General features: G+C 59.6%; 1 protein-coding gene and 1 long non-coding RNA gene across 2 annotated transcripts; one reads left to right on the top strand and one right to left on the bottom strand.

Moving 5' to 3' along the window:
- Positions 1–851: 851 nt before the first annotated feature.
- Positions 852–2,290, bottom strand: LOC122239171. The gene is made up of 3 exons (XR_006218124.1): positions 2,225–2,290; positions 1,889–2,093; positions 852–995 (listed from the first exon to the last, which is right to left on the bottom strand). It is a non-coding gene; the product is annotated as an uncharacterized LOC122239171 (long non-coding RNA).
- Positions 2,291–14,220: 11,930 nt separating this feature from the next.
- CRABP1 (cellular retinoic acid binding protein 1) lies at positions 14,221–20,560 on the top strand. The gene is made up of 4 exons (XM_042987839.1): positions 14,221–14,381; positions 14,900–15,078; positions 17,040–17,153; positions 20,264–20,560. The coding sequence occupies exons 1-4, from the start codon at positions 14,312–14,314 to the stop codon at positions 20,312–20,314; spliced, it is 414 nt and encodes a 137-aa protein (XP_042843773.1). The 5' UTR covers positions 14,221–14,311; the 3' UTR covers positions 20,315–20,560.
- Positions 20,561–22,984: the final 2,424 nt, after the last annotated feature.

The following is a 22,984-nucleotide window of genomic DNA, read 5'->3' as shown; positions in this document are numbered from 1 at the left end:
TGTGCGTGTCACAGCTGTCCCTGGGACCCCGTGTCCTTGGCCACACATCCGCAGACTCTCTGCTCTGACCCAGAGGGCACTGAGCCCTGGCCTGGCCAGAGATCATTCTGCCCTCACGTGGCTCCCTGGGCCTCTGGGGACCGCGTTGCCACTCGGCAGCGGACGCCTCAGTAGACCCCTTGTCAGTTAATTTGGCAGCTCGGTGTCCGGGGCAAGTGGTCTTTGAGAGGCATAATATGTCCACGTCAGAAATGAGTTATGGGATTCTCCATGGGGCTGCGGCCATGCCTCCCTCTCCAGTCCCTCCCCGAGAGGTTTGCTTTGTCATTAGCCCCTGTGTTTGCGTGTGTCATTGCCCCCCCCCCCCCCCAGTCAGCGGGTGCCCACAGGGGACTCATTGGAGGCCCATTATCGGTGTGGGTTGGGAGGGATGATGCGGGGGTGATGGGGGTCGGCCCATCTGCACACACATGAGGCCCTTTGTCTCAGGCGTGGTGGGGAAGATGAATGAGGCCTGTCTAGGCCTCTGCCGCCTGGGGGACATCAGGGGCCGGGGACAGACCTCGGGCTGGGTGTCGAGTAGAAAGTGGCCTGCGCTCACTTCTGTGGACAGAACCAGATCAAACAGGTTTTGGCAGAGATAGCTGAAGGGGGCGGGAATGAAGAGGAAGCCAGCAAAGCCGGACGAGTCAGGAGGGGCTTCTGCCCACCTGTGCCGGGATTCCCCCCGAAGCTGATGGAAACTGTGGAGCCGGGGGTCCCCTCTGTCTTGTGCTCAGTCCAGGCCGACGTAGATGCCTCACGGTGGGGTGGGGAAACCGAGGCCTGAGAAGGCCAGGGGCAGGCCCGAGATCTTTTCAGGAATCAGCAGCAGGGCCAGGACATGCAGACACCTCCCCCACCGGGTGACGGCTCGAAGAGAAGGTTCTGGGAGCAAGAATGGGGCTCCTGCCCATCGCTGAGGTGTTAGGGGCTGAGCCTGAAGGTGGGCTGGCCTGTGGATGCAGGGAGCTGTCTTGTTTCACAGATTTGGGCGGAGCTGGCCGCACGACAGTGAGGGGACGTGGAGGCCCAAAACCGGGGAGCTGCTACAACATGGGTGGAGACCTACTCTGTGGTCACCAACCTTCCATGCCTCCCCATGGTCGCAGGGCACAGTCCCGACCCCTTGGCCTGGCTCCTGAGGCCCACTGTGACCGTCCTCTGCCCCCCTCCCATACCCACCTTGCGAGGGCAGCTGGTCCAGCCGCTGGAGACCATTCCTCTGGACTCACGCACACTGTTCCCAGCGCTGACCCCTGGTGACCTCACTCCCCGGGTTCTGAGAGCCCCCCTTCCGTGTCTCTCCTCCCACTGGATCACACACCCACGCCTCGCCGGCTCCCCGGTCCCCACGCCGGTGGAGGTGCCCAGTGAACAAAGGGAGGGAGGAATCGAACCACCAAGGGCCCAACGCTTTGGGGACGCACTTCTGGCGTGCTTGCAGAGGACCTTCACGGGGTGCTTCCCTCCGTCCTAGCGATCTCCGTCCTGGGACAGTTTCTTAAGGAAACAACCCAAATCGCAGAAGGAAAAACCCTCTGAGACACGGATGTGCCACCCCGCGCCCCTCATGCCGTTAGCAGTGGGCGAGCGCTAAGTGTCCAATGGAAGGTCTCGCTGTAAGTAAACAGATATGCGTCCTGCTGGCGTTCACGCGGGGGACCCCAAGCCGGCGGGGACAGCGGCGGGGACGTGTTGGCTCTAGAGTGGTCGGTGTTACGGCTGCACTGGGCCTGAAGCGCCAGGTTGCTTGTGCTGTGGTTGCACAGCTGCACGGGCGAGGCCGACCTGCTGGCTCCTCCCCCCCGTCAGGTTCCGTGGTCTCAGGAGGCCGCCTTACGCTCACCTTTTGCACCTGGCGGGACAGCCCCTCCTCTCTGCCCTTCCTTTTCGAAGCCGTCTCGCTCATCCTGGGGTTTCATCCTTCCATATGAGTTGTAGAGCCAACCTGCCAAAGATCCTGTTAGTATTTGGGTTGGGCTCCAGTTGAATTTACAGCGTATTGTTGCGAGAGAACCAATCTATGGCATTGAGTCATCGTAGTATTTGTTCTGAAAATCAACAACAAAGTGACGAGGACACCATATGGCATAACTGCTTACGCTATAACGAAGGGGAAAATAGAATATTTTAGTGTTTAAAATATGTAGACATATTTGTTAAAAGGGGGACACTGACAAACCTTGGCATATCCCCCAAAGGGAGAGCAGGCTGAGGAAGGATGCTGGCAGCCGGCGCGCCTGGTGGGTCCGGTCCAGCCTGGAACCCTGTGGCTCTGAGGTTCCAGCACGGAGCTGAGAAGCCCCTCTGTGCCTGTGTGACGCGGAGCCCGTGGGACTTGCCCCCGAGGGCTGCCTTGGGGGATGGGGCCAGGCCGAGTGGACTCAGAGAGCGGCCACAGCTCCCTGAGAGCAGAGCCCCGTCCAGGGAGGGGGACGACAGACCACAGGGGATATGAAGTCGCTCGTGGACTCCTGACCTCCTCCCACCCCTTCACAAATCGCACACAAGACCTCGTGGCCTGCGATGTGAACCTCCAGGTCAGGCTGGCCCCTTGCGTGGCTGTTTCCAGGTTAACAGTGCTGGTGACCATCCTGGTCTCACAGACTGCAAACACCTGATCGGGGGAGGGGCTGGTCGCCAAGCTGCACAGAGGGGACCCCGGGGCAGCTCGAGGGGGGGGGTGGTGACCTGCTCAAAGCCACGTGGCAGGAGAGCCACGCAGCCCGCGTCCAACCAGGCCTCCCCCAGGCTTCATCCCCGACCCCACGGCGTTCTGCAGTTTTGAAGTGCTTGGAACAATAAAGACGTTTCCCAGGCGGACACGGTTCTCCCACCACAACCCCCACCCCACACACAAGGTAAAGCCTCCAGGACCGCTGTGTCAGCCCTCAGGGGCGATGGATGTGTCAGGGCAGAGACAAGATGGATGGGTCGTCCTTAATGAGCCGGTCAGAGTCCCCATCATGGGCTGGGGGGCGGGTGGCTCTAATGACCGCTGGGCCTGGCCTCCCTGAAGATGGACAGTCCAACCACACCATCCTTCGTCTGTGCCCCCAAAATGACTGTGGCAGGGACACCCACCCCATCTCCTAAGGTCCACTCTCCCCGTCTCTGAGGCATGCATGCTGGGGGAGAACAGAAATATCAGAGCCTCATTAGGAACAAGCCAAAGGCAGAATCAATCACTTCAAGAGGGGAAGGAGGCAGGCAAGGGCCCCTCTTTGGGTGGAGGCAGGAACCCCACCCTGAGTGCCTCCCTCACCTTGCAAAGCCAGGCACTTCCCCGCAGAACTTCCTGGGACTATGAGTTTGCTTCTTTCCACCACGGAAAGGCAGGACGCACAGACTGATCCAAAGCCTCAGACAAAGGCCCCCTGACCATCATTACCACCTGCCCATCCCAGGAAGGGGACAGATGAGGCCTCTGCTAGGCTGTTCAGACCCCAAGGCCTCCCACGGGGCCCGGGCTCCCGAGAAGCTGCGTGGATTGGGACCAGGCTGCAGACGCACAGCATCCAGGCCTCCACCTCCCCTTCTCCCTCCTCTACCCACCCCCCGCCCCCACCCCGGTGAGGAACAGGGCAGACAAAGGCCTGGGGAGGGAGGGAAGTACGCAGCCCCCAGAACAGCTGCTATAGAGGCGAGCGAGCGTGTACAACCAGCCTGAGAACCGCATCGCTGGCCGTCACTGAGGTCCCTTCTGTAGCAGGCCCGGCTGGGCTCTGGGCCCAGAGACTGCTCGCAGACTGCGGGCAAGGTGGACGTATAAATAAATAGGGCGAGCGCTCGGGTCTGCCAGGGGCTGTGGGGAGGGCCAGAGGCAAGTGTCGGGAAGCTTCCGGAGTTGGGGGCCTGTGAGCCGGGTCTGAACCATGAGGGGTTTGCCAGGCAGACAGAAGGGAGATCAGCACAAAGCGTGGAAGGGGCACGTGGTTTCAGGGGGCGGCCGTGGGGGACCTGAGGCCAGGCGGGATGCAGGGTCACGAAGGCCCTCGGGGCCAGGGCCAGGGCAGACTCTGAGGCTGGGGCACTGAGGAGCGGTTTCAGGGTGCGGAGGCTGCTTGCTGAGAAGGAGGATGAGGCCACCGGGGCAGCAGCTGAGGGGACACGGGTGCCAGTCCCGTGAGGGCAGGGAAGGCCCGTCCTCTCCCCGGAGCCCGTGTCTGTGTGTCGGGTGGTGCCCCACAAGGTCAGCCTGGGCCCTGGTGAGGGTGCAGGGGCAGCTTCTGACGGTGCTCCGGGTAGACCCCCGGACTGAGGATGTGCTGGAGAGCTGTCCCCGCTCCCCACCACGTGGTCAGGAGCCATGGCTGCAGCATCCCGGCAGCCAGTGGTGGGGGCGGGGCGGGGGGGGAGGGGGGCTACGGAGAAGTGCCCTCCCTTCGTTCCCACACTAATAATCCCCTCAAGCAAACCAGGGAACGGAGCTGAACGAGTCAAGTGGTTCGTTTCCAAACCCTGCGGCAGAAAAAGGCCGTAGCTCAGGGTCGGCAGGTGCACTGTACCTGCCAGCCTCCACTGCTGCTGGGCAAGTCCCTTTCCCTCGGGGTGTTGGTTCCCCACCTGCGCAGGGACAGAGTTCCCAGCTCTGACCGCGTCCCACCTCCCCCTGCGCATACAACCACATTCACCCTGTGAGCAATTACCGTGTGCACAAGACGGACGCTAAAACTGACCAATGACCCGGCCAAGGTCAGCGAGCACACGTCAGAGCCTGGAAAAGGACCCCGGTCTCCTGTTCCCACATCTGCCCCTGTCAGAGCGATGGTATCTGCCTCGTTCACCCTGGTGGGAAGGTGCTCAGCAGTTGTCCGGTTTTCGTGTGCGTATTTGTTTCCAAGTGGGGGGTGGGGCGGAGTCATGCCTTCCCTTGGGGTCCTTCCCTGCTCCCTGGAACAGCCAGCCTGGTCAGGCCTCTGCCCCTGGGGGGGCCAATCCTCAGAGGCCCCTCAACTAACTGCGGGTCCAAACAACGTGGCCTGTGATTTCTGGCCTGGGCTCCGGGGAAGGGGAGGTGGGCTGTGCCCAGGGCCCCCTGGGATGATGCCCCATCCTGCGTGGGCACCGGGGCATGGGCGGCGCTGGGAGGGGTCGAGCTGCCAGGCGGCTGGCTCTGCCCGGGAGATGCTGGCAGGCCGAGGGGGGCTGGGAATGCTCAGCTGAGGTAACAATACAGCCCATGAATCATATTTACAAACACTCCAGTGAGCAGGGGAGGGACGTTAATTAAATATTCACATCCTGCAGGGCCTCAGGGAGCCCTGAGGATGAGGACATGATTGTGCCCGGCAGGAAGTGTGGTGCTGCCGGAATGCAGGCTGTCCTGGGGCTCCTTCAACAGCCTGGCGGGTCTTATTACAGTGATTAATTTCGAGTTATCAGCAGTAATGCAATCACCATCACAGGCCAGGAAAGCCCTCTTCATCACTCACAGCCCAGGCTGGGGCGGCCTCGGAGGAAGAGGGGCCTTGTCGCTGGGGGGGAGGGGAGAAGGAAGCCAGCGCCCCAGCGCCCGCCTTCCCCAGAGGGGCCATCGGGCCTGCAGACCTAGGCTGGCAGAGGCCGGAGGCCGCGGCCCCTCAGGTGGGGCTCGCGGAGCGCACCCAGCTGCCTCATTGATTGGACAGAAGCCCCCGGACATGTGGGGAGGCTGAGGCAGCTGCAGGAGCCCGGGGGCTTCTGAGGACCCACACGCCCCACATCCGTCAGTCTCGATTAAGGAGGGCCGCGGGAATGGGGGAGGCTCTCCAGCCACGGCAGCGTTGTCCCGGAGACCCGGGGGAGGAGGAGGTGGGCGTCGCTCTCGTCTGAAAAACCATTAATCCCGAGCCGGTGATTGAGCCCCCGTGAGGAGCAGGCATTGTGCTGTGCTTGCACGTGCCGCACGAGGGGCAGTGAGAGGTGATTGATCAGGGACGAATGGGTGTCTCTTTCTTTATGGACTTTCAAAGGCACCATTTGGCATCCTGAGCGGGCGATCGATGAGAGGCAGCTGACCGCCCTGTGGCCACCTCCAGGCAGCAGGTGGATGGGCCCACGTGGCGGACGGTCGGAGGGCCTCTCTGTCGCCTGCTCTACCCTGTTAGCAAGGCCGGGGCCCTCGCCGGTGCGGGGCTGCTGGCCATCAATTTACCCTCTCCTTTTGCACTGAACGGGAGGCTGGGACCGTTGCCGTGTTTCCTGATAAATTATAGCCGCCGGCCCCCGGCCCTGCAGCCCGGAGGATCCCAGCACTCGTATAAATCAGACTGGTGAAAGCTGAGGCTGTCATTTTCAAGAGCAGGGCATTCATTCATTCGGCAAACCTTCACGGAGTGCCCGCTAGGTGCCCGGGCCTGTGCTGACTGTAAGACCGGCGTGGTCTCGGCCTGCAAGCGGGCTGGACAGACACACCAGCACGCATGACAGGTGCCAAGGGGGCCTGCTGGAAGGAGCCTGGACTCTGGACCCAGCTCCGTCACCTCCTGTGTGATATGGGCCAGAGGCTCAGCCCCTCTGAGTCTTGGTTCCTTTACCTGAAAAGGAGCCACGAGGACACCTAGCTCCCAGGACGGTGGTAGGAATTACGTGTCCATGTAGCACAGGGCCAAGCCCGGTGCCTGGCACCTGGGGGCCCAGTAGATGGTGAGTTCCCTCTTTCTCCTCTGCCCCCGCTGCCTGTGGCGAGCCCACCCTGGACCGTGGGAGGCAGAGGAGGGATGCTGGACTCCACCTGGGGTGGACAGGGAAGGAAGTGCCAGCGGGAGACGAGGGGTACGACTTCAAGAATAGGGGCTGAGGGGGGCGCTTGGGTGGCTCAGCCAGTTGAACGTCTGACTCTGGCTCAGGTCAGGATCTCGCTGTTTGTGGGTTCAGGCCCACATCGTGGGTTCTGTGCTGACAGCTCAGAGCCTGGAGCCTGCTTCAGATTCTGTGTCTCCCTGTCTCTCTGCCCCTGGGCTCCTCGCACTCTGTCTCTCAAAAATAAATAAAAACATTTAAAAAATTTTAAAAAGAATATGGTCTGGGGAAGAGCGGGGGTTGTAAGGGCATGGGGTGTAGGGCAGAAACAGGGGTACCTGGAAGGCAAGGAGACAGGAAGGGCTCATGGAGGGTGCAGGGTGCTGAGAGAAGAGCTGGGAACTGTACCAGCCACGAGGAGCTCAGAGGGCTGGTCCCAGCACCGCCTGCAGGACCAGGGGCTGGGACGCTAAACTGTCTGTTGCGGTGGCTCAGGCCTGGGGCCTAGCCTGGGAAGAAGCATCAGTGGGCTTTGGGGCTGGAGAGAAGGCAGCTGAGCCACAGGAGGGGCCGGCTGGGCAGCAGGCCCACAGCACAGACACACACGGCCGGGTGGGTCACCTGGAAAGGGCCCAGTGTCCACCCCGGAGCGCAGCATCCCCCTCAGACACAGGCTCACAGGTGGAGGGAGGATTCGGGGACCCGAGCAGACATGGCCCACGCAGAGAGAACTCCCCAGAGCACACAGGTGCCAAGAGTACAGATCGGAACACGCCGTGGACACACACAGTCTGCAGCTGGGGAAACACAGCATACGAAGCACAGAAAACACAGTCACGGAGCCGGTGCATCCGGACAGACCACAGCAGGGTGACCCGTTCATCCCGGTCTGTCCACGACTTTCTCACTTCACCTCCGAAGCTCCCGGGTCCCGGGAACCCCTCGGTCCCAGGCAAACCAGGACCGCTGGTGACCCCAAATCGGAGACACACAGACACACGTGGCCTGACACACTGAGTCGCACACAGAACAGAGACCAAGCTCACACCCGCACACACCCGGGGACGGGCACGTAAAGGCTGGGACGCACACACGTGCACATACACACGTGCACACACCTACACCTACACCACTGAAACAAAAGCCAAGCACATCTTAGAAAGGGGGAAATCAGCCGTCGCATCAGTGGCCAGTGGGACGTGGTCCCTGCTCTGATGTCACGGACACGCTTCAGGGCTGGAGGAACAGGAGCGAGCAACCGCGGCGGGCCCCACACCACGCTGTAGACACCCGACACCTGCATGTAGTGCTTGTCCTTCAGTGGTGTCCCCGACAGGCAGTCAGTGTCCCTCTCAGGCGATGTCCCCGACAGGCGGTGTCCCCGACAGGCAGTCAGTGTCCCTCTCAGGCGGTGTCCCCGACAGGCGGTGTCCCCGACAGGCAGTCAGTGTCCCTCTCAGGCGGTGTCCCCGACAGGCGGTGTCCCCGACAGGCAGTCAGTGTCCCTCTCAGGCGGTGTCCCCGACAGGCGGTGTCCCCGACAGGCAGTCAGTGTCCCTCTCAGGCGGTGTCCCCGACAGGCGGTGTCCCCGACAGGCAGTCAGTGTTCCTCTCAGGCGGTGTCCCCGACAGGCGGTGTCCCTGACAGCTGTGTCCCCGACAGGGTGTCCTCCAGCAGGAGAGGCAGCCTTCCCAGCTCCTCCGTGACACCCTCAGGCTGGCTCCCAGCTCTCAGACCCCTGCTCTCCTGCTGCAGCCTCCGGGACATCCCCTTACCTTTCCCTGCCTTTCGAGCCATCAGGCTGTGCTCTTGCTGCTGCCTCGGTCCGAGATGTTCACCCGGCAAACTCAGAGCCCTCCAGCTTCCCTAGGTGTCCCCTTCCCTGAAGGCTCCCGGCCTGACCCTGGCACAGTCCTTCCTTCCTGCTCCTGCATCACGTGGATGCTCCCGTGTCCCTCTGTCCCTGGGCCTGTCCCTCTTACTAGGGGCTGGCTTGCTACTCGACTTCCCTCTTCCCCTCCACCTCATGGAATTTGGGGGCCAGCCTCACCCCTCAGCTTTTAGGAGCCTCAGACCCTGGATGGCACACCCTGACTTCTTTGACCTTGAGCGAGTCACTTAACCTCTAACCCCCAGTTTCCAAATCTATAAAGTGGGTGTAATAACAACCCCCTTGGGTTAGTTTGAGAATTGCAGGCCCTTGGACAAAGTAGGTGCTTCATAAATATTTGATGGATGAGTGAAACCATCGCTCCAAGGACAAGCCAGAGCTCCAATGGGGCCTGGTGGACGAGCCAGGACTGAGAGGGGTGCACCGCCCTTGGTTTTCATGAGTTCCTTTTACCTCTTAGGGCAGACATGGCTGGGATTTTCGTTTCCACGTCACAGAGGAGGACACTGAGGCTCACCGTGCTTTGACTTGCTCCACAGGGAATGGGCTCTCGATGGCAGTCTGGGACTAATGCCCAGGTTGACAGAGTTGGACCTGCCACACCCCTTCCTCCGGCTCCGGGTTTTAAGCAGAGTTGTTCTCTGTAGGTTCAAAGGTCAGAAATCCCAGGTCCTGGAGATCTCCACAAGCCTGATGCCTGGGGCTGGCAGCCAGGGATGAGGGCCCCACTCCACTTCATCGCTTGGCCCGGGCCCAGAAGCCCCCTCCATGTGCATGATGAGCCAGCAGAGTGGGGTGGTAAGAGCTCACATCTGGGGCCAGCCCTCCTGGGCTCACTGCCCAGATCTGTCCCAACCAGCTGATGACCTCCTGTGCTGCAGTCTCCTCACCAATGACTGAGTGCCACTCACGGGACAGCGGGATAGGATGAATGAATGCACGTGTACGCGTGTGAGTACTCACGGGACAGCGGTGTAGGAGGGATGAACCCATAGCTGCGTGTGTGAGTATTCATGGAGCACTTGCTCCCATGCCTGATCCTTAGTAAAAGCCAAGAACTGTTAAGGACTTGTGCTTGTTCCTCTGTGGGACTCCGTGGTCGCCAGGACCAGCGCCGGCCTGGTGACGCCCGCCATCCAGTGCTCCTTGCACTCCGTTAACCTGGAAGAAGCTCGCCCAGAAGGGCAGGTGGGCGCCTACCCTGGCCTTGCCCCACAATCCAGGTCTTCTTTGTCCTGTTCTGCTGACTCCCAGATTGTCCCAGCAGTGTCCCCAGCCCTCCCCCCCCCCCCCACACACAGAGCTGTCCTGAAGACCCCCACTGGGACCCTCTCCAGAGCCCCCAGCTTTCAGGGACTGAACTCTGACCCCCATTCTTCCGGCATGAATTCGGCCTGCCTGAGGGCATGGGGCCAGGCCAACGGGCCCCTGGGAGGCTGGGGCTCTGGCCTGCCTCCAGGCAAAAGTAGCAAAGCTCAGCAAAAAGGCCAGGAGGGAGGCAGGTCAGTGGCCTGGGGGGAGCTGGAAACAAGGGGTCTGCAAAGGCAGAGAACAAAGGGGTCTTGGAGAGAGGGCCCAGGCCCCAGCTCCTGCTTCTGAGAAATCTGCCTCAGGGGAGGAAACTCCAGGAATTGGCCTTACCCCAGAGGCAACAGCGGCCAGCTGAAGACAGCCGCCTTGGCCTGGACTCTGGGGTCCCTGGATCCCAAGGTGCCTGACCCTGAGGTGTCCGCAGAGAGCTCACGGACTTGCCCCCGTGGGAGCCATGAGGGGCCCTGCCAATTTCCCGATCTCCCGATTTCCCGTCTAGGCACTGCTCGAGCCGGCCCTCCCCGAGCTCAGCCCATTTATCTTCGGCCTGGACCTGCATCCAGCTCCTCACAGGCCAGCGCCTGGGCTCTCCGCCAGCCTCCGTCCGTCCTCCTTACAGGCCGCCAGAGGGACGGGTGCAAGACGCAATCTGACCAAGTCACTTCTTACAATACCTCCTGTGGAATCGACCAAAGCGGCTTCTGCAGCGGGCTTCAAGCCCCGGAGGCAGATGCGCACGCCTAGGGCCCCTCGGAGATTCCTGATGTGTATCAGCACCTGCAGGCCTCCCTCATTCTCCTCAATGGAAGTCTTCATCTCTGCCTGCCTCCCTGCCGCCCCAGCAGCCCCAGGGCACACGCTCTCCAACCTCACAGGATGCGCAGGCCCCAGACCCTGGCCCCCACTGTCTGTTGTCCTCTCTGTTTCCCTGCGTCCGTCTGTTGGCTCGCACATCTGCCACCGTGCCCTCCCACCTCCCCTCTGCGTGCTGGGGTCCGGGAGCTGTGGCGTGGGCTTCCTCCCGGCGCCCTGGCAGTGTTACCCTCCCATGCGTTCCCGACACTGAGGCTGGGGCAGCTTCGCAAACGGACAACAGGACCACAGCTCACCTCTGCTCAAAACCCTTCCACGGGCCTCCACTCCGGGAATACTGTTTCGTGGCCCCGTGTGCTTCTGCTCACCTCCCGTCACCCCCTGTGAACCCCCTTCAGGCTGTGCACTCCAGCCTCGCAGGAAGACATGTGGTCCCCCAAACACAGGCACTGTTTCACAGCTCCCATCTCAACACACGTGGTTCTTTCTGATCACGCCCCTCTGGATGGGCTCTGCATCCTGACCCAAGTCAGGCCAACCGCCTGCCTCTTGGGCGCCAGCAGCCCGATCAGCAGTGATCACAGATGGCTTAGGATCCCCCGCCCTGGTTAAACATTTGGACCCTCGAGACAGGACCTGGACCTTCAGTGGTCACTGCTCCTGGATCTGAGCCCAGTTCCCAGCTCAGAAAGGTGGTTGGCAGGAGTTGGTGAACAGAAGAGTCAAACTGGAGAAGGAATGAGGGATGGCAGGAAGGCTCAGAGGGGTAGGGCGATTCTGCCAACCTGTTTGAGGCCCAGGCCTGAGCTGGATCCCTACCCAGCAGGGACCGTGCAACGGATCCTGAGGCTAGGTCCACAGAGGCACCACGGTGGCAGTGTTTTCTCTGCCCTCTTCACTCTGGGCCCCCCAGGCCCAGTGACAGGAGACTGCCCTCCCCTCCCTTTGCCCCCTGATGAGATTTGGGGCTCCTAAGAAGCCCTAGCCCCTTTTGTGTGTCCGGGCCACCTTCAAACGTCATGACTAAGCACCATAGGCTCACAAGGACCCAGGCCCACTTCCCCCAGAAATGCCGAACTGGCTGTGCCCTCCCCATTCCTGGACCCTGATCCCACCCTTGGTGCTTGGACAATGCACCAACCACTGTCTTCCCGTCACGGCAGCCCCAGCTGGAGGGTGGACGACTTCACGGGGTCCCTCTCGCCCCATCCCTCCATTCTATTACCACGACCTCCTCCCTCCTCTTCTCCTCTCCCCCTCTGCCTACCCACTGCCTCTGCTTCAAGACCTACCAGTCACGTGCACGCTTCACCCACAGCCTTGACTATCCTCAGGGGCTTTCCCTATGGTCCTGACTCCCAACTCTGCTGCCCTCCAGCCCCTCCAGCTCCTCCCCAGCCCCTCCCGAGCCCTGGTCTTAAGATGGCAAAAGCCTAGGGGCGCCTGGTTGGCTCAGTCGGTTGAGCGTCCAACTGTTGATCTTGGCTCAGGTCACGATCTCACAGCCTGTGCGTTTGAGCCCCACATCAGGCTCTGTGTTGACAGCACGGAGCCTGCTTGGGATTCTCTCTCTCTCTTTTCTCTCTCTGCCCCTCCACTGCTCACGTTCTCTCTCAAAACAAATAAACTTTAAAAACATATTTGAAAAAACTTGCTGGGGAGCAGTGTCGGGTGGGGGTGGAGGCTTGCATTAGCTGGATGGCACCCCCGTTTTTCTCCCTCACTGTAGAGACAGCAGAGACTCTGTGAAGTGAGTTTGAGTGTGTAGCAAGCCTATCCTCTGCCTCCCACATTCAGGATCAGCTACATAATTTGTGGATCCCATTGCAAGATAAAAATGCAGGACACATTGTTCAAAAATGATTAAGGATTTCAAGATGGCAATTGCAGAGCATTGAACCAACCACCAAGCCCCCCTGAGGACAGGGGCCTGTGTGACTGCACATGCCTCACACTGGTAAGGCCAGCCCTGCCCACATCTCTTGCCAGCGGGGATGGTCTCTTTCCCCTGTCCTACCCTCAGTGGGTTTCTAGGACAGCTCCTCAGGGCCTCAGGGCCTCAGGGCCTCAGGGCCTCAGGGCAGGAGCCCAACCCCAGCCACCTCCAGAGGTCCAGAGCCTGTTCAAGCAGGGAGTGGGCACAGATTCCTGCAGCCCTCTGGGGGCCCCCTCCCCACTTCCTCAGGGCTATACAACACTTACACCCTCTTCCAACCAATGCTTATTTATGGAGCCCCACCTGGCTGAGCTTGAGCGAGAGAGGACAGGTTGATGAACGAACACTCGGTCACTGCACCGCACGAGCTCAGTTTATGGCGGGATGAACCTGAACAAGAGCAAAGCCAAACGAGGATCCTGTGGGTTGAGAGAAAAATCATCACATCTGATTGGGAACGTGAATATCACAAAAGAGACGGCACGAGGATGGATTTTAGTGACCTGGAGAGGAGAGGAGAGGAGAAGGGCATTTCCGGGACAGGGTTCAGGAGCAGAGGCATGGCGGCTTCTAGAACCCCGAGTCGAGCAGGCTGGCTGAGGCACAGGCACCAAGGAACAGCGGACAGAGACCGGAAGGAAACCTCGGCGTCTGGCGTGGAGGCTCACAGGGCTGGTGGAGTGTCTGTGCCCCTTGCTGGAGACACTACGGGGACTTAGACGTGGTTGGTGTGTATTTGGGAGCAAAGGGAGAAGGGGGACTTCCTTTGTACTGTGCAGAGCCACACTTCTGGGCAGAACAGCCTGCTCCTGCCTAGGGCTCCGGGGTCATTGTGTCCAGCCCTGGCGACCGCAGTCCGGTGGCGCTGCGGCCTGAGCCGCCTCCTGCCCTGGGCACGCCGACGGTGAGGGCCAGCAACCCCGCCGGACCCCGGGTTCCGCGCAGGGCCTGGGCCGCGCGGGGCCGGGCCTTTCCCGCCACTCGCTCCCATTGGTCCTGCGCCAGTGTTGTGTGGGGGTGGGGGTGGGGGTGGGGGTGGGGGGGTGCGGAATAGGACCCCGCACTGGAGCGGTAGGAAACCCGCTGCGCACACCCCGAAGGCACGACCGGGAGTGGGGAGGGCGCGGCTCCCAACGCAGACAGCCCTACCACGCACTTTATTTCAACTTTATATCATAGTTACTCTCAAGCATGCACACAAGTACAGAGGCTGATGCAATGCTTCCCCCACGTCCCCACCGCCCCGCTGCGGCAACTGTCCGCTCCGGGGCCAGTGCTGTAGCGTCCGACGCGCCCCCAGGGCCCACCCCCGGCTGCAGGAGAGCGGGCTCCGGGGGCGCAGCACCGAGACCGGGGTGCCGACCGCGGCGCGAGGCCCCGCGGGCTGGGAGCGGGGTAGCGGGTAGGGCGGCGGGGGGCGGGGGCGGGGCAGGGGGCGGGGCGGGGGCGGGGCGGGGGGGCGCCCTCCCCGGGACTTCGGGCGCGCGGGCTGGGCGCAGAGCGTCAGTCTCCGCCCTGCAGCTGGAGCGAGCCCGCCGCGCCGTCGCCGCCCGCAGCCGCCCGCAGCCGTCCGCAGCCGCCCGCAGCCCGCGCCATGCCCAACTTCGCCGGCACCTGGAAGATGCGCAGCAGCGAGAATTTCGACGAGCTCCTCAAGGCGCTGGGTAAGCCGCCGCGGTCGGTGCGCGCCTGCGAGGGCGAGCGGCCCCGAGGCGCCCCGGACCCGCGGGGGTGGGCTCCGGGACCGGCCCGGGCAGCGGGGAGTCCCCGGGGCGAGGGCGAGGGCGAGGGGAGCGTCCCAGGGCCACCCCGTGGGAGCTCTGGCGAGGGCAGCCCGGGAGCCGCGCGCCCCGCGGACGAGCGCTGGAGGCTGGGCGCCTTCCCCGACGGTTCGGCCTCGTCTCGTGCTGGAGCCGCGCAAGGGGGGGGATCCTCGCCGGAGTCCGGGACGGGTCAGGGCCTTTACACTGGGAGACTCGAGTTCACCGTGCTGCTCGGGAAAAGCCGCTTACCCCACCCCACCCCCCACCCCGAGCCTCAGCGTCTCATCTCGGAAATCCGGGCGAGGGTCGGGAGAGGAGTGGGTCCGTCCTGAGGTCCCTGTCTGTGGTCGGAGGGTTTGGAGAGTGCCGGGCCGGCCCTGGGACCTGAGCCCGCGGCGCGGCCCTCCGGTCCCGCGCAGGTGTGAACGCCATGCTGCGGAAAGTGGCGGTGGCGGCCGCGTCCAAGCCGCACGTGGAGATCCGCCAGGACGGGGATCAGTTCTACATCAAGACTTCCACCACGGTGCGCACCACCGAGATCAACTTCAAGGTCGGAGAAGGCTTCGAGGAGGAGACTGTGGACGGACGCAAGTGCAGGGTGAGGCCCCGCAGCCGGGCGGCGTTCCGGATCCCCCCATCCCCACCCCCACCCCCACCCCCACCCCCGGGCCGCCGCAGCCTGTGGCGCGCTTTCCTTGCAGCGCGCGCACAGGCTGTTTGCAGGGAGGATTTGTGCGAGTGGGTTGCCCTGGGCTGGGGAGAGGGTCTGCCCTCACCCCGCCACGCCACGCCACCCCACCCCACCCCCGATCCGCCCCGCCCCGCCCCGCCGCGCTCGCAGCCGCGCGGGAGCTGCCGGAGACCCCGGGCGGCGGCGCCCGCAGCGGGTGCGTGTGCGGGTGCGTGCCCAGGCGCTGGCGCTGCGGTGCGGAGGTAGCTGCAGGGGCCGCAGGGCCGGGTTGCGCCGCCGCCACGTCTCCTGTCGCAGGTGGAGCTGCAGCGCTCGCCTCCCGCCCCCCCCCCCCCCCCCCGGGTCCCCGGGCCCCCCGGGGACGCTCCGGATCCAGCTTAGGCAGCCTTTTGGGCAGGCACCTCTCCCTCCGGCCCTCAGCTTGCTGTCTTAAAGGAAAGGCGGAATCCTTCCAAAAGCAAGGCAGATTCTGGCGGGGAGAAGGGCTTTCTTAATCCTCAAGAGCAAGACTTTTGTATTTCTACGTATATCGGCCCCAGGGATGAACCAGCGGACTGAAGCTAGCGGTTGTACATTCCTTTTTTAGATGGGCAAAAATTGCGTATCATTAATCTCTGGAATAGAGTGGGGGGACAGATGGAAAAAAAAAATCGCTGCTGCTACCTTTTCTTTAAAAAGTCTCCCTCCTATTACAGTGTTAACAACAAAAAAAAAGTTGGGAGAAAGTGAGAAATTGATTTTCACCTTTCCTGAGTGTTGCCTATTTCATCTGCAGAGTGGGACTCTCTGGGCACTGGGTTTGAGAGAAGGACACAGAGACGCAGCCCCCAGGAGGTGACCCACGTGACAATATTTGGCCCACAGAATTGGCGCGGCCAGAAAACGATGTCCGGGGTTGGAGCTGCCAGGATCTGAGCCTCTAGTCACTGTACCGTTTGTAAAAAACAAAAGAGTGGGTAGAGGTAGTAATAGTGAAGGTCTGGGAGTCACTGGGAGACAGCCTGGCAGTCAGCAGGGCTCAGCTGGGGACATCGGTGGTGGCTACTGCCAGTGACAGTGATTCCTATAAAAACTCAAAGGCTCACGCAACAGCCTGGAAAGTTGGGGCTTTTTGTTCCCCAGATGCTAGTTAGAAAGTGAGTATGTGAAAGTGTATAGAAAGTATGTGAAAGAGTATAGAAGGTGAGCACATTCCATATCCCCCTCCCCCTACCCCCCACCCCCACCCCTGCCCTACCCGGCTGTAGAGCATTTTGCTTTGTGCGGATACTGGGGAAACTGCAGGGCATGCCCCTTTCACCTCCCACCTCCAACATGATTCCATGTTCCTAGAGGGATGTAACCTGGAAAGTGGCAGCGTTTTACCCTCAGAGCCGGAGATCCCCGGGTTTATCAGAGCGATCTGAGGGCAAACAGAAAAGAAGATGTTATCCCAGAACCGTGCAGGGAGGAGCACCTGGCCTGTTCGTTCTGGGTGTGGTTATAAATATGGTGTCTCGGCAGTTCTAAAATTGTATAGTTCGGATGTGAAGGTTCTTGTCCTTAATATCCCAATTGCTTGAAGGGCTAGTCCATTTTGACACAAATGAAACCCTGCATCCTCTAATTTTATTCCTGGAGATGTAAAGCATGGGTCAGTGGCGTGTGAGTGAGTGCAGGGGTGGGATACAAGGTATATTTATACCCCATAAAATCCGTGACCAGCCCTCTGGATCTGGACTCCACAGGGTGCAGCACAGGGCTGTGTGCCCCGCTGACAGGGACCATGTGTTGCTTTTCTCCACAGCAGTGACTCTGGTGTTCATTGTTGTCTCTGCTCCCGCTGCCAAGACCGTAATTAATGTCACTAATGGTTTTCCCACCCGCAGAGTTTGGCCACTTGGGAGAATGAAAACAAGATCCACTGCACGCAAACTCTCCTCGAGGGCGACGGCCCGAAAACCTACTGGACCCGCGAGCTGGCCAACGACGAGCTCATCCTGGTGAGGCGCTTGGGCCCTAGATCGAGCCCGCAGTCCCCAGATGACGCCCACAGCGGGCCGTGAGAACGCGGTCCTCCCTCACCCAGAGGGACTCCGTTTGCCCTGGGTTAACATTGGAGCGGAAAGCTTGAGGTGACAGTTTAAGTCAGAGGAAATCATTGTTACGTGTGGAAGGAGCACAGTGCAGAGGCAGAGCAGGGCCAGAGGCGGGCTGCAGTGGCCGCGCTGTGCATCCCCATGGCGACGCGGTGGCTCGCTCTGAGCCAGAGTGCTTGGGCTCTGGGAGGTCGCAGGGTGTTTCACTCTGCAGAAGAGTTGTTTTTTTTTCTTTCCTTCCCCCTCCTCATCCCCCATTTTGCTGCCGGAGAAAGATTTCAGGAATTTTAATATGTCAGCACTGGGAGCCTTTGAGAGCATTTTTACCCCTAGACTTACTTACAAACTGCATTGGCCTTAGGGAGCCCCCGGACGTAATGCTAATTCGGGGAGTGGCCGAGTGTAAGTGTGACACAGTGTGGCGGTGGGGCTTTAGAACTGGAAAAGGTGGGCTCAACTTAAAGTATTCAGATTAAAACAATTTAAACATTCCTGGCCACACAAAATGTACCTGGTGAGGCCAAGTTAGAAACCCCTGTAGTTTAATCACACACCTCCTTCTCCTTAACTTTCGGTGTTGGGGGCAAAGGAAGACAGGGAGGACAGGGCAATGCTCATGTTACTGTCTCTTTATGTTTCAGAAGAGACCAAGCTTTCCCTGAAATAACTCCATCCCCCACTGCCTCACCCCCCCCCCTTTGTTCTCTATCATGCATATTGTTACCATCTCCCCTCTAAGACGGCTCCTCGGCCCGTCTTAGCAAATGTCACCCTGTAGTCTTGGGTAGGGAGCCAGCAGAGTGGGACAGCCACCCTGTGTGACCTGGGCGTGGTCCTTCCCCTCCCAAGCTGTAGAATGAGGCCTTACACTAACACGTGACCCCGGTGTCGCCCTCAGCCCTGAAATTGCATGTTGATCTTGTCTCTGCTACTTTCATTGAGGCTGCTTGAGCTGGCTTCTCCTGTCCTTCCCCCGCAATGATCCAAGTACTTTCTGCTTTTATGGAGAAGGCACTGGCTTCCTTTGCAACCTGGTTAATGCTGTTTCCAGGGAAGGAATACTTGATGGGGTTGGGGGAGCAATCTGAGGCTGACACATGGGAGTTTAGGAGAAGAAACAAAAGCGTCACCGGTACCAGAGCCAGCAAAGACCTCCAGAGTTCTGGAGCATGGCTGAGGGCCGGCCGGTTTGCTGTACAAGAAAGTGTGATTTTATTAACCTCGTAACATCCCAGCGGCCAGAGCACGGTCTGCTGGAAGGACTCCAGCACTCCCACCCCCGCCCCGTTCCGCTGTGCGTCCTTCTGTGGCTCAGCCGACGACCATGAGCCTCAGAGGGAGCATGAATTCTTGGCATCTGAGACCTGAAATACGGGCTTTTGTTTCAAGGCTTGTTATCATTAATAAACCAAAATGCAGGGAGATGCTGTCTCTTTAACAAGAGGCAAATTATCCTAGTTAAGTTGAAATAAGCTTTTCCAGTGCCAACAGCAAACTGTCCCCTGGGGCTGTAAGCCGCCTTCTGTGAAACAGTATCTTCCCTCAGACCACTCCGGAACATTCTAGAGTTTCTTTCAGGAACCTTTCAGCATGGCTGCAGGCTGAGAAAGACATCCCAGATGTGATTGGAAATGTAATTTGCTTCTTGAATCATGAAGCCACTTGTTGGCCTGGGTGAGGTGTCAGATGCTAGGGTGGTCACAGCACGCGGAAAGAGTCAAACCCCCAACCACTCCATGGCCGTAGAGCTGAAAGGTCGGCACATGTAGAGGTGAATTTCGGTGGGCCCCCTGCCCTCCTTCCCCGGACAGAGAATTGTCTGCAGACAGAGGAGGTGTCCAGAGCAGGGAGCACAGGACAGCTGTGCCCGTGTGACCAGGAGCCCCTACTTGGGAAAGAAGTTGGTGATGGGCATTTGCTTCCTTAGTGTCACTCATAACTGGTATTTCCCTGAAATGCACATCAAGATAATGTCCTAGCACATGTTCCCTGAGAGCCATCTCACAGTCAGCTGATGGGCCCAGACCTGAAGGCCCAGGTTTATCCAGGCTCTCAGCCTCTCTGGGGCCTCAGGCGCCTCTGAGAATCTGAGAGATAGGAGCCCCCCCCCCCTCCCAAAAGAGTATGTCTGCAGACATGCCCACATCAGGTCTTCAGACTGGAGAATTTTGTTTTTTGGTTTTCTTTGTTAAAACATACTGCTTTCCCTGTTCTGACCGCTTGTGAGAGCCCAGGAGGCAGGCCTGTGAATAACTGCTACTTTGGGGGAGAGTTAAGATAAACTTAACTTATGGGTGATACCATCTCAGGGCCCAGAAGGAAAATCTCTGTCTGTGGAGCGATTTGTGCCCTCCCCATAGCAAACAGATAAACAAAGAACCATAGAATTTTAGCTGGAAAGAGCCTCTGGGGTCGTCTTGTTCTATTCCACCCCTCCCACTCCAAACCAGCAAGGGAGGCAGGGACGTGCGTGCCCGGCTTTCCCAGCCATGTGCTGCAGAACGGGGCCTGGAATCCGCTGCTGCTCAGGCCAGTTCTCTAGCTTGCAGGTGACTGAGTGTGGGCAGCCACTTCCTGGAAGCTTCTTTATACCCTCCAATGCTGTCCTGCCCGGCTGTCCCCCGTCTCCCCCCCACCCCCCCACTGGCTACAGCTGTCCTGGCCCCTTGCTCTCCTGAGAAGACAGAACCACCCCTGAAACGTCCAATATGACTTCTCCCCGCTTTCAGTTTAATTTTTAAAACCAAAACATGTCTTAAGTCAGCATTCACAGGCTTCAGAAACAAAGGAAAACTGCGCACAATTCTGCTCCCCAGCTGCCTCTCTGCCAGCATGGAGCTTAAGAGAGAAAAACAAGAAAAAAAAGACCTTGGCCATTAGCATGAGCACATGGCACAGGAAATTGAATGTCTGTTACCAAGAGTTTTTAACAGGGCAGTAAGTGGCCTTATTAGCGATATGCTTTAAACAGTTTTTCACAGGCATCTGTTCTGATGGTTTTTCCTTTTCTGCAGACTTTTGGCGCCGATGACGTGGTCTGCACGAGGATTTACGTTCGGGAGTGAAGGTGGCCGGCTTCCTGCGGCTTTGGGGGTGGGGTGCATGTTCCCTGAGAAATGTCATAGGTCTGAGCTGCCAGTGGACCTTCCCTTACCCCATATCAACGTTAGGTGACCCCATGTTCCCTGCGACAGTGTGGTAGTGTTCCCCACCCCCACCCCCCCGAGGCCTCTGTACCTCTGAGTCCCTGGTGCTCCGTAGTCTGGCATCGCATGGTTTGTCAGTCATTAAACTGGTTGGCCACATTTCAAGGCTTTTCCTGTCTCTGAACTGCCTCTTCAGTTTCAGCACGGGGTTACCGTGTACCTGCTGTCTTAGCACTACGTGTTCTGTGTCGTGGTTGCAGCCTCGGCCTGCCACCTAGTCCCGTGCCGGGTGCATACGGCAGGGGTGGAAGCTGGGCCCCCTCCACCTGGGTCCGGACTACAGGTCCAGGTGTGCTGGGACCTCACGGCATTGTTTTCTAATTGGATTAGTCTGTATACTGGTGGTTCCCAGCAGGAAAGGGGGAGCACATTCAAAAGGTTAATTGAGGGGAGCTCAGAATAAAGGGACTGTTTACACAGGCATCTACAAGGACAGGATGAAGGGAATCGACAAAGGACAGGGCAGCACTGAGATTGGAACTGGGGGAGCCATTACTCCCTTGCGCCTGGGACAGAGGGGCCCCAGACCAGAAGAGCTATAGCCTGGAAGGGAGACCACCATGTGGGAGCTGTGGCAGTGCACAGAAGAATGTAGTCACTGCCCAACCGTGGCCCCCATGTATGGGGGTGGGGGATGGAGGGTGGAGGGTTCAGCTTGGCTTGGAGCTAGGGGGTTAAGTATCCCGACCTCCCAGCTTTCAGTCTCTGATCTGCCTATGCTACCCACTGGCCAAACACAAGTGGAGCCTAGGGGTGCTGAGGGGCTGTCCCCCCTCCCAGGACAGAGTCAGGATATGTAGGTGGACAGCACTCCACAGTTGCCAACTCTTACATTGTAAAATCAGATTTCACATAAAACTCTGGATTTCTATTTCCTGAAGAGAAATTTGGGAAAGCCTGACATTCCGGAACCAACATTCCCGCAGAGTCACAGCTGACAACTTCCCCCCCCTTTTAAGTGGAACTTGTACAGTCCACCACTCCGCGGACCCTGCCATCGTCGTCCCTGCCCTCAGTTACTTTGTTTTCCTGGCTTCTTGGGCATCTCTCCTTGCTGTCCTAGGTATGTGGGTCTTGGTGGAGCCAGGCTAGAGTTAGCTGACCAACAGGGCACAGGTATGGACGAGGCCAGAAGGTGACCCCCAAAGAGCTCACGTTCTCCTGAGGCAGACCCTGAGGCCCAGGGGCCACTACCTGAGTGTAAATGAGGACAAATTTACCTAAAACCTCACACCTCCGAAGTCCAGGGCCCCACTTTGCAACAGGGGAGCTTAGCCCCTCCCTAATACCCTGCTGCTGACACGGAACTGTGTGGGGAGGGCTCGATGGAGCTCACATCCGCAGCCTGCCTGTTGGCCCTCTGTGGACTTCCTCTGTCGTGCTGCCCTCCACGAAAGCACCAATGGCTCCATTAACAGCCCTGCTTCCCAGGCCCTGAAGTATCAGAGCAAGGGCTGGGCTGGGGTCAGAGGAGAAAGACTGACACTGGGCCGTACACACTCCTGGGACCCGAAGCCACCTCTGCATGTCCCCAGAACTTCTCAAAGCCCTTCATGAAAACAGCCCCAGTGCCCCCTCGACAGTGGATACAGACGCCAGGACACTCCTTCCATTTTGCTCTTTGGGGCTTAAGCACTTGCTAGAGACAGCCAAGCGCACACTCAGTACCCTGCACAACACAGTGTCCTGTGGCAGAGAGCAAGCACTAGAGACGTTGCTCGATGGCTTCTTGTGGAAAGAGGTCTGGAGTGGGGCCTGTGAGGGTGGGGAGGGTGCCGGAATTGGTAAGCAGTGGAGAGGAAGGCCACGTGGAGGGCCAACCCGCCTGCGAGGGTGCTAGACTCCAGGGAAGCGAGGGGACCAAGCTGGCGGCACGGACAAGGGCTGGCCCGTCTGGACTCCACCGGCGGGTACTGAGTGCTCCTCCCTACGGGCGGACTGAGCAAGTCCTGGTGCACACACTTCCCGGCTCCCGCTGCAGCACCGGCTTCTCCAGACCTGGATTTGCTGCATGAGGGACACTGCCCCCGCCGTTCGGTGCCCGTCCCGCGTCCTGGTTGACGGGAGCATCCATTTCCGTCCTGTTCTTTAGGACACGTCCCATAGGGCACGTGTGTTTCCTTCTGATTTGTCTTTTCGGGAGATGAAGCACAGGTACAGTGACGGAGGCTACCAGCTGTAACCCCCCACGTCAGCCCACAGGCACGAGGGCACGTCCGTCCGGGTGACGACGTGCGGTCACAGCACCAGTGGTTCACTCAGAACATCGCTGTAGCCTCTTTCTCCTAAGTCCTGTTCCTTTCTCATTTTCCGGGAAAAAAAGGCACAGCGTTTCTCATTCCCTCTTGGCACACCCTGAGGGGACACTGGTGTTCCAGGGAACGCAATCCGGGAATTGTCGCTGCAGTCTTAAGCGTGTGCACACCTTGCGTAGGATACAGAGTTTACACACGTGTAGGATGAAAACCCACACAAAGATCACTGTCAGCGGACTCATCTCACTAAAAAAAAACCACTGCACGTGACACT

This window comes from Panthera tigris, chromosome B3 (genome assembly GCF_018350195.1).
Source record: "Panthera tigris isolate Pti1 chromosome B3, P.tigris_Pti1_mat1.1, whole genome shotgun sequence".
Lineage (NCBI taxonomy): Eukaryota > Metazoa > Chordata > Mammalia > Carnivora > Felidae > Panthera > Panthera tigris.
The sequence above is the reverse complement of the archived record's forward strand: the minus strand, read 5'-3'. Positions and strand labels throughout refer to the sequence as shown.